Genomic DNA, 15,271 nt, shown 5'->3' on the forward strand with positions numbered 1-15,271 from the left:
TTGCCTATTGCAGATTCAGTCTTCTCAGACTCGTGCAGGGCTACAATTTTGTTTCTGGTGTCCTTCAACAGCTCTTTGGTATTCACCATAGTGGAGTTTGGAGTGTGACTGTTTGAGATTGTGGACAGGTGTCTTTTATACTGATAACAAGTTCAAACAGGTGCCATTACTGCTGGTAATGAGTGGAGGACAGAGGAGCCTCTTAAAGAAGAGGATACAGCTATGTGAGAGCCAGAAATCTTGCATGTTTGTAGGTGACCAAATTCTTATTTTCCACCATATTTTGCAAAATACATCTAGCCAAATCAGACAAGGTGATTTTCTGGATTTGTTTTCTCATTTTGACTCTCATACTTGTGGTCTACCTACGATGTCAATTACAGGCCTCTCTCATCTTTTTAAGTGTGAGAACTTGCACAATTGGTGGCTGACTAAATACTTTTTTCCCCACTGTATATGTGCTGACAAATGATTTGACTGTGCAGTTACATTGTGTAATGACTTTTATTGTACTTATGTGACTTTCCTAGAAGTCACAGTCCATTTCAACTAGCTCCTTCTATATTTATCTCAGATAATGTCTTCCTTGGAATAATGACTTGCACACCAACAGATCTGCCTCTAAGGACTTAGAAATTACCAGATGAATGATATCAGAGGGAAATTCCCATCTTTTAATGTATTGACATATCACTATTTCTGGGGAGAATTTCTGGTAATCCAGTCCAACTTTACTAGAGCAATGGCTTCACTTAGATATATGCAATCACATTTTCTTATGGGAAAACCCTAATACCGTATGTATAAGATCTGTTGGCTCCTGAACAAAAAAGCACATTATGTTTCAAAGGAACAGCAATGAGAAAATGAGATTAATCTGAAGCAATATATTTCAAGTTCAAATGAATTTGGGGATTTAGATGATATTTTAATACATTGGTAAGAACCATGTGACACCTATGTATAGTGAATATAGAAATTAGGCTTTTATGGTTATTATTTGACGATCGGTTCAGATTATAAAAAGAAAAAATTACCAGACTACTCTGTTAATATTTCCCTATAAAGCTTTAGAAGTCCACCCTTATGCCATATTGCAATAAAAGAGGACTACCTTGTTGGCCGTTAACATTTTTCTTTGTTTCATCATCTCCACTAAGACCTGTGGAAGTCAGTAAGCCAACTTCTCATGCTTTTTTTATATACGCTCACTCCAACGTCATAAATGGCTCACGTATACTAATTAGTAATGACTGCAGCAAAATGGTAAATTGATCAAAACAGATTGTTTTATTAATACAATTTCTAAACTTTGCTAAATTTCTAATAAAGTATGAGTCCAACTTCAAAATACAGAATTTATTAAATGCATTAGCTTGTTAAAGTCAGTACATTACAGCCACTTTTGACTCTACCAAAAACTGACCCTGACTCTACTGCCTTGGCCATTTCATATATCTTCCATCCATTTATCTTTTCTGACAAATCTGATCCTGTTATTTTCTGTTGTGTCTCCATCAGACACAATAGACTATTGACTTCTCCTTGATATGAGTTTTTAGAAACTTTCTCTATCTACTGTGGGTGGTGGACATGTTCCGAAAGCGCACAACTGTTATCATTTGAGTACATTTTAAAATGAAAAGATTGGGATTGTCGTTTAGGAATATAAACCAGCTCGCCCGTGATGCATAAGCTGAGTTTCGGGAGCACGGACCCGCTGTGTCCAAGCGTGTAGAATCCAAAAGAAAAAAATGTCCAGCTTCACCGAATCCGTGAAAAAAAGTTTTCTTTATTCACAAACTTAAACATGGAGGATACAAACTTCAGAACAAACCATATGGGTACGAATCTCAACGCGTTTCTGGAGACTAAGCTCCCTTAATCATGACATTGTCATTAGGCCTTAGACTATATCCAACTTTGTTCTCTGCATCAAACATAAGTATATTTGTTTGCTTTATTTTTTATTTGTTTTTTATAAATTAAAATCGCATGCTGCAATGTTGATTGATGCATTAAATGGGTTGTCCTGTTTCAAATTTTATGTAGAAGATCATTGCGTTTGGCTTTGCAAGCACCTTCTTGATTTTCAGGAGTGATATCCTTCTCCAATTAGGACCTAGCAGCGACCTCCACCTTCTGCTGCTTATTGACACACCCTTGCTAGATGTTTAAATACCCTGAGTCTCTTCAGCTAGATGCTGGTGTTAGCTCTATTTACCTTCTTGTTGGAAGTGCTAGAAGTCAACTAGTTTCTTCCTGGAGCCTCTCAAGCGAAGTGTATTCTCTCGCTTGTCTTCCTGGTTTGCCTTTAGTGGTAATGGGGGCTGACAAATGCTAATGCCATCCCTTCCCTATCCAGGGTCTATGTTTAGGGGCAGTCAGGGATTAGGTTCCTGCTCGGCGATAGGTGTGGAACCTATTTAGGGACGCTGTCAGATCTGCCTAGGGGTCTCCACTCCCCCCTTTCCTAGTGTTTGGGCTTACCCTCCCTCTTCCCATTGTTGTGCACCTACCTTCTCCCTCACCCAGTGTGACAGCCACATAACTTTGCATACATATTTAAGGTACAAATATGTATACCATAAAGTGATGTAGATCAAAGCCATCATATGATTAGCACCTAACCATTTCATAATGTTGTTGTCACGAGGGTATCACTTTCCCCTGGAAGACCTGAAGTTAGATGGTCACGTCGGTTAATGAATCGCAAGTCTTCTTTAGACATTATGTGATTTGTGTCCCATATTAGATGGATTTAGTTTCCTCTGGTGCTGAAGATGTTAACAACCCTTTTTATTCTGGTCCAAAACACGCAGCTCCATTTCAGCTGCTTCTGATCTGATCATTACCTCTTTCTAGAAAAACTGGCCAGACCTTCTTGTCCCTACCGGTGAAAGAATCATCTTCCTGGGCTGAGTGCTAAAGCTAAGCCGTTGGAGTAGTGATCTGTAGTTTGCTGTACTACTGTGTGCTTTTATTTCCTGGTCCCTGTTCTCATTTAGTTTATTCCTCCCTGTACCCATCCTCCTTCTTATTGTGGATTTGTGCTTTTGTATGATAGAGGTTTTCTGTTATCGCTGTTTTGTCTGTGTTTTGTTTACCTTACATTTCTGTCTCATGCCTCATGGGGTGAGAAAGGGGACAGATCAGGGTTTAACAGGAGCATAGTAAGGTTGAGACTCCAGGCCTCTCTACCTTCAAGGGTACCCCCGGGACCGGGATTGTTAGGGTCCCAGTTCCAGAGACAGTTTGAGGCCTCCCTTCCTTACCAAAGACCGTCACAGCGTGACAGTTGTATTAACATATGCTGTATTTTCTCTATGGTATAGAGTACAATAATACAGTCATGGCCAGAAGTTTTGAGAATGACACCAAAATTATATTTTCACATGATCTGCTGCCCTCTGGTTTTTATTAGTGTTTGTCTGATGTTTATATCACATACAGAAATATAATTGCAATCATATTATGAGTACCAATAGGTTATATTGACAGTTAGAATGAGTTAATGCAGCAAGTCAATATTTGCAGTGTTGACCCTTCTTCTTCAAGACCTCTGCAATTCTCCCTGGCATGCTCTCAATCAACTTCTGGACCAAATCCTGACTGATAGCAGTCCATTCTTGTATAATCAATGCTTGCATTTTGCCAGAATTTGTTGGTTTTTGTTTGTCCACCCGTCTCTTGATGATTGACCACAAGTTCTCAATGGGATTAAGATCTGGGGATTTTCCAGGCCATGGACCCAAAATCTCTATGTTTTGTTCCATGAGCCATTTAGTTATCACCTTTGCTTTATGGCAAGGTGCTCCATCATGCTGGAAAAGGCATTGTTGGGCGCCAAACTGCTCTTGGACGGTTGGGAGAAGTTGCTCTTGGAGGACATTCTGGTACCATTCTTTATTCATGGCTGTGTTTTTAGGCAAGACTGTGAGTGAGCCGATTCCCTTGGCTGAGAAGCAACCCCACACATGAATGGTTTCAGGATGCTTTACAGTTGGCATGAGACAAGACTGGTGGTAGCGCTCACCTCTTCTTTTCCGAATAAGCTGTTTTCCAGATGTCCCAAACAATCGAAAAGGGGATTCATCAGAGAAAATAACTTTGCCCCAGTCCTCAGCAGTCCACTCCCTGTACCTTTTGCAGAATATCGGTCGGTCCCTGATGTTTTTTCTGGAGAGAAGTGGCTTCTTTGCTGCCCTCCTTGAAACCAGGCCTTGCTCAAAGAGTCTCCGCCTCACAGTGCGTGCAGAAGCACTCACACCAGCCTGCTGCCATTCCTGAGCAAGCTCGGCACTGCTGGTAGTCCGATCCCGCAGCTGAAACAGTTTTAAGATACGGTCCTGGCGCTTGCTGGTCTTTCTTGGGCGCCCTGGAGCCTTTTTGACAACAATGGAAGCTCTCTCCTTGAAGTTCTTGATGATGCGATAGATTGTTGACTGAGGTGCAATCTTTGTAGCTGCGATACTCTTCCCTGTTAGGCCATTTTTGTGCAGTGCAATGATGGCTGCACATGTTTCTTTAGAGATAACCATGGTTAACTGAAGAGAAACAATGATACCAAGCACCAGCCTCCTTTTAAAGTGTCTAGTGATGTCATTCTTACTTAATCATGACTGATTGATCGCCAGCCCTGTCCTCATCAACACCCACACCTGTGTTAATGGATCAATCACTAAAACGATGTTAGCTGCTCCTTTTAAGGCAGGACTGCAATGATGTTGAAATGTGTTTTGGGGGTTAAAGTTCATTTTCTGGGCAAATATTGACTTTGCAAGTACAGTAATTGCTGTTAAGCTGATCACTCTGACATTCAGGAATATATGCAAATTGCCATTAGAAAAAATGAAGCAGTAGACTTTGGAAAAATTAATATTTGTCTCATTCTCAAAACTTCTGGCCATGACTGTACACCCGTATGTTGCTAGACTAAAGGGCTCAAGTCACCTCCTAGGTAAATACATTCTTAACCTTTCTATATGCTGCATTCTTTCTATATATATTTGCTTTAATGTTTCCAGAGACCCAGCATTTACCTTGTCCAGAGTGCATCAGGCGTCAGCAGTGCCCCAAGTGCACAGTATGCAAGGTGGATTAAACTGATTATTTTTTTAGTATACGGTACAGATTTTGCTAATCGAACTGCTTACTCATAAGAATCATCATTTTCAGCTGTGCGGATGATTGTCCTAATAACATGTCACCCTTGTCCTAGGTGGCGTCCCTCGCTGGCCCTGGTGGACAAGTTGAAATAGAGCAGAATTTCCTAAACAAGAAGTTGAAGACCATGACTGTCTATTTTGGAGAATTAATTCGAAAATGATGAATGCAAATGTCTCTGGGAAGCCTAGTTCTGACCTGACTTACCACAGAGTAGGGTTTTGTTTTTGTTTTTTTTAAGGTCTGCATTAAAGCGGTTTATAAAAATTGGTTTTAATATTCTATTTTAAAATAATGTTATCACCCTGAGACATTTTACTAGCCGTTCACCAAAACTATCGCAGGATGCTGTTTCTGGGAGTAATTTACTTGTTGAGCTTGTAGTATGAAGTATATGATATGCTTTCAGTCAAAGTCCCATCTTTCACCGTTCAGAAACTGAGTTTTATAGGGCGAGAGACTCCGGCTGCACACTGTTGTCTGCCCATATCCATCCTGTAGCTCTGTGCACAAGCATCAGGAATAGACTTCAGTATATACATCCACTCTATGGATATGTGTAAATGGGAGGCATAGTACATCTAGACTCGCTCACATCCTGACTTTTGGCTAAGGCAGCTAAAACATGGATGCTTTCTTTGAGAAACAATGTCACTTTTGACCGTAGGTTGTGTGTCTGTTCAATCAAATGGAGCAGGGCTGCAACGTTTCCCACAGCCCATAGACAGAAGTAGGGCTTCTTGAAATAAACATGTTTATTAGAGATGAGCGAACATGCTCAGATAAGGCGTTGTCCGAGCATGCTCAAGTGCTAACAGTGTCTTCAGCGAGCTTGAAAAATATGTTTGAGCCCAGCGGCTGCATGTCTCATGGCTGTTCGTCAGCCTCAACACATGCAGTGATTACCTAATAATAAGGAAATCCTGTTTGCGGGACTCGAACATAGTTCTCAAGCCCGCCGAAGACACTCTGATAGCGCCCGAGCGTTCTTGGATAACACCTTATTCCAGCACGTTCGCTCCTCACTAATGTTTAACTAATCTCACTCTGCTCCTTTAAAGAATTTATTTTACAAAGCAACAACATTTACATTATAATGGGACATCATTAATATGAGAACTGATTTAGATATGATTCCAAAGAAATAGTTTATTGGGATAAAAGCTCAAATAAAAGATCCATTCAACTGCGTTTATAAGCCTGAATGATGTAACCCCCCATCTGAGATTGCCAGCCGTCAGCAGGGGAGAGCTGGGCTTGTGAATACAGTGGGCTCACAACTAATTTATGACAGACTGGCTTTAAAAGGAATCGGCCACCAGGATTTTGCCACTTTCAGAGCAGCATATTGTTGAGACAGAAATCCTGATACCAGTAATGTATCACTGAGATGCTTGGTGTAGTCTTTGATAAGTTCCTGTTGATAAAACAGTGATTTTATCAGTAGAGGACTACTAAACCCGCAGCCATGCAGTCCAATCCCACCCTCCCACCACCACTGATTGGCAGCTATCTGCCAAACACAGTGTTCACCTAAAGCTGCCAATCAGTGCTGTAGCGGGGTTATACAGAGCTCAAGATTCAGAGCACTGCTAGATCTGCAGCAGACAAAACGGTATCAAAACTGCAGAAGCCTGTAAAGTAAGTGATACATCACTGGAATCAGCTCTGTCCCTACATCATGCTCCTCTCAAAACCTGGTGGCCCATTTGTTTACATGCATTAATAGAAGATTTGATCATATTTGCCATTGGCATTTCACTGGTACAGTTCCAGCAAATGGTTACATCTAGTTTGCATTTGTGTATGTTTTTATTGTTTAGTGTTTTTTCTTAATAGATTGTACATGTGACTGTTTTATGGTGGATAAGCTTTATCTTACAACCATGGTGTTTTCATTTTGTAAAAAATATTTTGATATGTTGAAAAGTAACATTTTTGCAAATAAATGGTTATATTGCCTGTTAAAATGATTACTTGTGTAGTCATTCTTCTCATGTTATTTTTTAATACTATTGCAGATTTTAGCTATTTTGGCTGCAGTATTCATATCTGATAAGTCTGTTATTGGTATATAAAATTGATGTAACAAAAGGAGACAACAAAAGGACAGGAGATCCAACACTCTCCTTATCCACAGGTATCCGACAGGGGATAAGCCATACGAATCCAAGATAGAGGAAAATCAGTGGGGATTGTATTATTCTAAAGGTACCTTCACACTGAACAACTTAACAACGATATCGCTAGCGATCCGTGACGTTGCAGCATCCTGGATAGCGATATTGTTGTGTTTGACACGCAGCAGCGATCAGGTTCCTGCTGTGATATCGCTGGTCAGAGCAGAAAGGCCAGAACTTTATTTCGTCGCTGGATCTCCCGCAGACATCGCTGAATCGGCGTGTGTGACGCTGATTCAGCGATGTCTTCACTGGTAACCAGGGTAAACATCGGGTTACTAAGCGCAGGGCCGCGCTTAGTAACCCGATGTTTACCCTGGTTACCAGTGTAAATGTAAAAAAAAACAAACACTACATACTTACATTCCGGTGTCTGTCCCCCGGCGCTGTGCTTTCCTGCACTGACTGTGAGCGCCGGCCGGCCGTAAAGCACAGCGGTGACGTCACCGCTCTGCTTTACGGCCGGCCGGCCGGCGCTGACACAGTGCAGGGAAGCTGAGGCCAGGGGACAGACACCGGAATGTAAGTATGTAGTGTTTGTTTTTTTTTACATTTACAATGGTAACCAGGGTAAACATCGGGTTACTAAGCGCGGCCCTGCGCTTAGTAACCCGATGTTTACCCTGGTTACCCGGGGACTTTGGCATCGTTGGTCGCTGGAGAACTGTCTGTGTGACAGCTCTCCAGCGACCACACAGCGACGAAACAGCGACGCTGCATCGATCGGCATCGTTGTCTATATCGCTGTAGCGTCGCTTAATGTGACGGTACCTTAACTTAACTTTTATGGTTTTTTTTTTTTTTTTGTAACTTATTTTTATTAAAGCTTAACAAACCTCAAGAACACAGTAAAATTACACAGCGTATGAGACCAATTAATCCAAATATAATGCTGATAAGGAACATTGCAACAGACCTTTAGATCCCTACACGGTCTTCATGAACCGGTTTGTCACGCGGGTGTTGCTGGCGCGGGTTCAGACCCTGACTGGCACTGTATTGGGGCCGGCTGTCAGTCTGTATCGGGGGCCGGCTGTCAGTCTGTATCGGGGGCCAGACTGAACCAACGCCGCCCCATGACTGAAACCGGAACACTGACGAGGAAGGTGGGGGGATTTCCCCGCAGCGTTCAGCTAATTGAAGATGCTGGGCAGGTTAATTACGCTATTACCCTGCAGATTAACCCCATATGTGCAGGTCTTTACTTCACTCCATGGGGTGATTACTAGGTTGCTCTTTGCTGGCCTTCTCCACATCACAACTACTGAGAACAATTGGCTAAACACTGCCTTGTTGCTGACTGCTACATTGTACAGGATGACAGGGTCATTTTTATAGACAGATAGATGGTAATTTCAGCAGTAAATGCAGATAAATTGCTAATGGACTCTGACCTGAAAAATTCTTACCTTGTTGACATTGGTTTTGCTGCAGAAAATGCTGGGTAATGGCCAATTTATAGAAAGCTACCTCCACAAATACACCTGGACTGATGCAGTATCGCCAGACATGTCTATCTAGTAATTATGTGTATATTCAATTTGTCTTTTTTGTATGAAGCTTTGCTAACAAATCACTTAAAGGGAACCTGTCATGTCCTTTTTAGCATGTAAACTGTCCCCAGTGCGTTGTTAGTGATGCAGTGTGCATCACTAACACATTTTGTTCATTAAGAATGGTGGTCTAATCATGAGCAGAAAGCACTTTATATAGTTAGATCGTACCTGCTCATTTAGTCATAGAAGTGTTCTTCATTTTATTCAGTCACGGTTGGCACCGCTCTCGTTGCATCACGCATCGGAGACAGTTTACATGTTGAAAAGGACATGACAGGTTCCCTTTAATGACGTGTCTCCTGTGGTGTTTGGAATGGATACAAATATGTGAACAATGCAGAAGAGGCACTTGATCATTTCACCTGGAATTTCCCTTATTTTCTATTTCCTTGTTGAGAATAGCATTACTGTATGTTCCTTAAGAAGCAGAACGTACAGTTTGGAGCAAATATTCTGAAGAACACAGCTTTGGTCGACTACAACAAACAGGACTATCTGCTGTCTAATGCATCATGTCCTCCTTCTATTTGAAACTGAATTTTATTATGAAACTAAACTTCTTTTCTACTATTGTATCTGAACCTGATATTTCCATGTCCATGTGGCAGTACCACAGCTCCCATGCAGCATGCTCAGTCTTGCAATTATTTTTGATTCATATATTTTCTTCACATCTGAAGTCAGTCGCATGATCATGTCGCCTGCAACTCCAAAACCATCTCTAGAATCATCTCTTTTCTTACCAAATTGATCTTCCTTTCACTACACTCTCCCCTCTCAAATCTGTCTCAGGCCTATGTAAGTCATTGCACTGGTTGCCCATCTGCTTCATGATACAATATATAATGTTATCATAATTGCTGTGGTAGATCGGCTCACTCAGCTGTGCACAGAGGTAGACTCGGGAACACTATCTCTTTAAGATCTTCACTGGTTTAGTGGTAACACAAAGCACATTCCTGGTGGTAGCTGGGATCCGCCTGCTCATGGTTAGCAAAAAGAACACCTGGTTCAGATCAGCACAAACACTTCTCTGGAGTTAGCCTCTCGAGACACACCGAACACAGAATGCCTCAGGAGGCTGACTATTGAAACCCCAGACCACACCCTGGGGTGAAGATAAGGTGGGCAGCCTCCCACCTGCTCTATGGTTGTCCACAAAAACCCAGCCCTTAAAAACACGATTAAACCTTCTCAACACAGTGTGTTGGATTTAACTTATGGGTTTTAAATCACAGAAGCTAATAGCCTTAATGAAATGTATCTCCCCTCCAGAATTTTGTCACATCCCCCCCCCCCCCTCCTGCTCAAAGACTGGGGTTTTGGCACCTTTACTCACTAATCGTGGAAGTCTGGACAGGGCATCTGTGTTATGATGTAGATTCCCTAGCCCATGCTGCACATGGGAATTGAAGTCCTGGAGTGCCAGAAACCACTTGGTCACTGGGGAATTTTTTCTCTCATTCATCTCAGGGGTGCTTGGTCTGACACTAACCTGAATTTCCGGTCTGAAAGGCCAAGCACTCTTTTTTTTTTTTATATGTTGGCGTAGTTTTTCTCACAGGCAGAGAGTTTCCTGCTTAAGTATATAATGGGATGTTCCTTGTTTACTTCCTGGAACAACACGGCCAACAACACGGCCTCCAACCCGACCTCTGAGGCGTCAGTCTGGACCACAAATTCCCTACTGAAGTCAGGTGCGATCAAGACCAGCTGCTTAGACAGGATGAGCTTCAACTCCTGGAACACCATCTCTGCTTCAGAGGACCATTTGGCCATTGACGTCTTTACACCCCAAAGATCATCAGTTCAGCTTCTGGTGTTGTCTATTGGCCATGAGTGGCTTGACAAAAGGAATGCGACATTTGTAGCACTTGTCCTGGATACGTCTTTGTGTGGTGGCTCTTGAAGCAATGACTCCAGCAGCCGCCCACTCTTGTGAATCTCCCCCAAATTTTTGAATGGCCTTTTCTTATCAACCTTTCAAGTCTGTGGTTATCCTGCTTGTGCACCTCTTTCTACCACACGTTTTCATTCCACTCAACTTTCCATTAATATGCTTGGATACAGCACTCTGTGAACAGCCATCTTCTTTAGCAATGACCTATTGTGGCTTGCCCTTGTGGAGTGTGTCAATCACTGCCTACTGGACATCTGTCATGTCAGCAGTCTTCCCCATGATTGTTGAACCTACTGAAACAGACTAAGGGATCTTTTTAAAGGTTTAGCAAGCTTTTTCAGGTGTTTTTGTTAAGTATTCTAATTTACCGTACTGAGATAATGACTTTTGGGTTTTCATTGGCTGTAAGCCATAATCATCAACATTAACATAAATAAACACTTGAAATAGATCACTCTGTTTGTAATGACTCTATATAATATGAGTTTCATTTTTTTTATTGAAGAACTGAAATAAATTAACTTTTTCATGATATTCTAATTTTGTGAGAAGCACTTGTAATTAGTGCCTTGCATGTGTTTTTTTTTAAAAAAAAAAACCAACATGCAGGTTCAACATAGTCCAGGGAATCTGACATAGTCCACAAATCTGGAAATCTGAAAAACATAAAAGTGAGAAATAAAAACCAGACACTGTCTATTGTTCACCAATTTATTATATAAAAAAAAAAAGTTCTGTGGTGGTTACTGGATGTAGTGCAACAGCAATGATCTCTTTTTGGGAGCCAAACTGGGACCCCTGCTATATATCCTCTTTATAGACCCCTCACTATACCACCTATTGCAGACCCCTAGTTTTAGGGAACTTATGGTGGGCTCTAGCGAGTTACCGGTTGCTGCATTTGCAGATGATATTCTGCTGGTAGTAAATAACCTCAAACAGGTCCAACATTCCCTTATACGAGAATTAGATGTGGGAGGCTTATTGGGCTGTCAGTTGGGACAAGACAGGTGATGATGCTACGTTGCCCCTCCAAACCGTTATGTGCATCGGAGTTCCCCTGTCAATGGGCTACTTGCTCATTAAAATACCTGTGAGTACAGGTGATGAGGCATCCAGCTAAATTGTACAAAACAAATATCAATTTACCGTATATACTAGAGTATAACCCGACCCGAGTATAAGCCGAGACCCCTTATTTTGCCACGAAAAACTGGGAAAACTTATTGACTCGAGTATAAGCCTAGGGCGGAAAATGCAGCAGCTACTGGTAAATTTCAAAAATAAAAATGGATACCAATAAAAGTAAAATTAGTTGAGACATCAGTAGCTTAAGTGTTTTTGAATGTCCATATTGAATTAGGAGCCCCATTTAATGTGCCAGAAAGTTCATGATGGGCCCCATAAGATGCTCTATATTAAAATATGCCCCATATAATGCTGCATAAAAGGTTAATGATGACCCCATAAGATGCTTCATAGAATATTATGCCCCATATAATGCTGCACAAAGGTTGATGGCCCCATAAGATGCTCCATAGAATAATATGCCGCATATGCTGCTGCTGCGATAAAAAAAAAAAAACATACTCCCCTCTCATCGCTGGGCGCCGAGTGCCGGGGGCCTTAGCAGGTGGGGACACCGGCGCACTATGGGCACCAGGTGTGGGAGTCGCCGCTGGCTTAGGACACCGACACTTGCGATATTCACCTGTCCCCATTCCACCACCGCACACCGCTGTGCTTCTGGGTCTCTGCAGTGACTGTTCAGGCAGAGGGCACGCACTAACCACGTCATTGCGCCCTCTGCATGGCTCACCCTCCCCGTCATACTCGCCCCATCCTGGCGTGGTCTCTCTATATCCCTGCTTCTCCGATGGTCTCCGGCGCGCGCCAGCAGCTTGTTCCTGTGTTCAGCGGTCACATGGTACCGCTCATTAAAGTAATGAATATGCGCTCCACCTATAGGAGTGGAGTCGCGCCCATATTCATTGCTTTAATGAGCGGTACCACATGACCACTGAACACAGGAAGAGCTGCAGGCACCGGAGACCATCGGAGAAGCAGGGATGTGCAGAGATCATGCCGTGAGCAGGTATGATGTGACAGCCGCCACTCCTGCCGCTCCCTCTCCCCCGCCAACCCCCTGGGACAATGACTCGAGTATAAGCCGAGAGGGGCACTTTTAGCCTAAAAAAAATGGGCTGAAAATCTTGGCTTATACTCGAGTATATACAGTATGTTAAATGGAAGGATTTTAGTCTGTCATACATAGGTGTAGCCAATTTAATTAAAATGACTGAATCTCTGCGTCTTCTCTCTCTTTTTCATACTCTCTCAATCTAACTTCTAACGAGGAGAAACGGATCAACTTTTTATACCGTTTATTTTTCTTGGAGGGAAAAAAGCCCCATATAACCTTTAAATTACTCCAACAGCTGAAGGGAAATTTGGGGATAAATTTCCCTGATGTTAGACACTACAACCTACTTTAGCATCCCTATTCCTGGTGGTGGTGGTGGTGAACTGGCTTGGAGGGACATTCTGCTTTGCCCTATACGACCTGGAGGGACATTCTGCTTTGCCCTATATGACCTGGAGTGCTGTCTCACACCAGGGCTGGCTCTTCCTGCCATCTTACACCTTGTACTGAATTGCCAACTGAGGTAAGAGCAAACCCACTCCTGGTGTCTACATGGAAGGCATGGCAGAAAATACACCGACAGTTTCAGCTATCCCCCCGGGCATCTCTCTTCCCACTCAATAGTAACCCCCATTTTCAATATGGACATTCTCATCCTGTATTTTATAAGTGGCTCTATCAAGGTATAATATCTATTATACACCTGGTCCACTTAGAGGAACACCACATGTGCTGAATAGAGGAGATACAGTCTAAATACTCTACCGCCATATTCCCATCTTTCCAATACTTATAAGCTAAGAGTTATGTAACACAAATACTAGCACATCATCCTGAGCAGGAGTAGAGACCATTAGTGATGAGCGAACATACTTGTTACTCAAGATTTCCCGAGCATGCTCGGGTGTCCTCCGAGTATTTGTAAGTGCTCGGAGATTTAGTTTTCATCGCGGCAGCTGAATGATTTCCAGCTACTAGCCAGCATAAGTACATGTGGGGGTTGCCTGGTTGCTAGGGAATCCCCACATGTAATCAAGCTGGCTAACATATGTAAATCATTCAGCTGCTTGTTGTGAATTCTGTGGCAGAGCTCCCTCCTGTGGTCACAAGTGGTACTTCGGCTGATTCTCTCTGGGAGCTTCCGTTTGTGGAGGAAAGTGGTACTGCGGCTTCTGAGTTTCCTCCCTCAGGTGAGGTCGTTAGGTGCTTCTCTACTTAACTCCACCTAATGCTCTGATCCATGCTTCCTGTTAATGTTCCAGTGTTGGACTTGTTTTTCCCTGGATCATTCCTGTGGCCTGCTGCTCTGCATAGCTAAGTTCTTCTTTGCTATTTGTTTGCTATTTTTTCTGTCCAGCTTGTCTATTTGTTTTGCTGGAAGCTCTGGGACGCAAAGGGTGTACCTCCGTGCCGTTAGTTCGGTATGGAGGGTCTTTTTGCCCCCTTTGCGTGGTTTTCTTTAGGGTTTTGTGTAGACTGCAAAGTTATCTTTCCTATCCTCGCTCTGTTAAGAAAGTCGGGCCTCACTTTGCTGAATCTATTTCATCCCTACGTTTGTCTTTTCATCTTAACTCAGTCATTATATGTGGGGGGCTGCCTTTTCCTTTGGGGTATTTCTCTGAGGCAAGGTAGGCTTATTTTCTATCTTCAGGCTAGTTAGTTTCTCAGGCTGTGCCGAGTTGCATAGGCAGAGTTAGGCACAATCCACGGCTGCCTCTATGTTGTTTGGAGAGGATTAGGGATTGCGGTCTGCAGAGTTCCCACGTCTCAGAGCTCGTTCTATTATTTTGGGTTATTGTCAGATCACTGTATGTGATCTGACCGCTATGTCCATTGTGATACTGAATTGCCTATCACAACAGTACAGGAAGCCAAAAGTGCTAATGATTCTCAATAGAGGGAAAAAAGTTCTGATACCATTTTTTTTTCTTTGCACTGTGTTTTGCCCTTTTTTTCCCCTAGACATTTGGGTGGTTCAGGACACAGGTGTAGCAATGGACATTAAAGGTCTGTCTTCATGTGTGGATCAGCTCACGGCAAGAGTTCAAAATATTCAAGATTTTGTGGTTCAGAATTCTTTGTTAGAACTGAGAATTCCTATTCCAGATTTGTTTTTTGGAGATAGAACTAAATTTCTGAGTTTCAAAAATAATTGTAAACTATTTCTGGCTTTGAAACCTCGCTCCTCTGGTGACCCAGTTCAACAGGTTAGGATCGTCATTTCTTTTTTGCGTGGCGACCCTCAGGACTGGGCATTTTCTCTTGCGTCAGGAGATCCTGCATTAAGTAATATCGATGCGTTTTTCCTGGCGCTTGGATTGCTGTA

General features: G+C 42.5%; 1 protein-coding gene across 3 annotated transcripts in view; it reads left to right on the top strand.

Moving 5' to 3' along the window:
- TGS1 (trimethylguanosine synthase 1) overlaps window positions 1–15,271 on the top strand; it is a 123,763-nt gene that overhangs the window by 67,456 nt on the left and 41,036 nt on the right. For 2 of the 3 annotated variants that reach the window (XM_069731360.1, XM_069731358.1), the window contains exon 14: window positions 5,222–7,139. The exons of the other annotated variant lie outside the window; for it this stretch is intronic. In XM_069731360.1, the coding sequence (XP_069587461.1) occupies window positions 5,222–5,329 (108 nt within the window). In that variant the 3' untranslated portion in view covers window positions 5,330–7,139. Of the gene's footprint in view, window positions 1–5,221; window positions 7,140–15,271 lie in introns of those variants that run through there. 3 annotated transcript variants of the gene reach the window in all.

Source organism: Ranitomeya imitator, chromosome 6 (genome assembly GCF_032444005.1).
Source record: "Ranitomeya imitator isolate aRanImi1 chromosome 6, aRanImi1.pri, whole genome shotgun sequence".
Classification (NCBI taxonomy): Eukaryota; Metazoa; Chordata; class Amphibia; order Anura; family Dendrobatidae; genus Ranitomeya; species Ranitomeya imitator.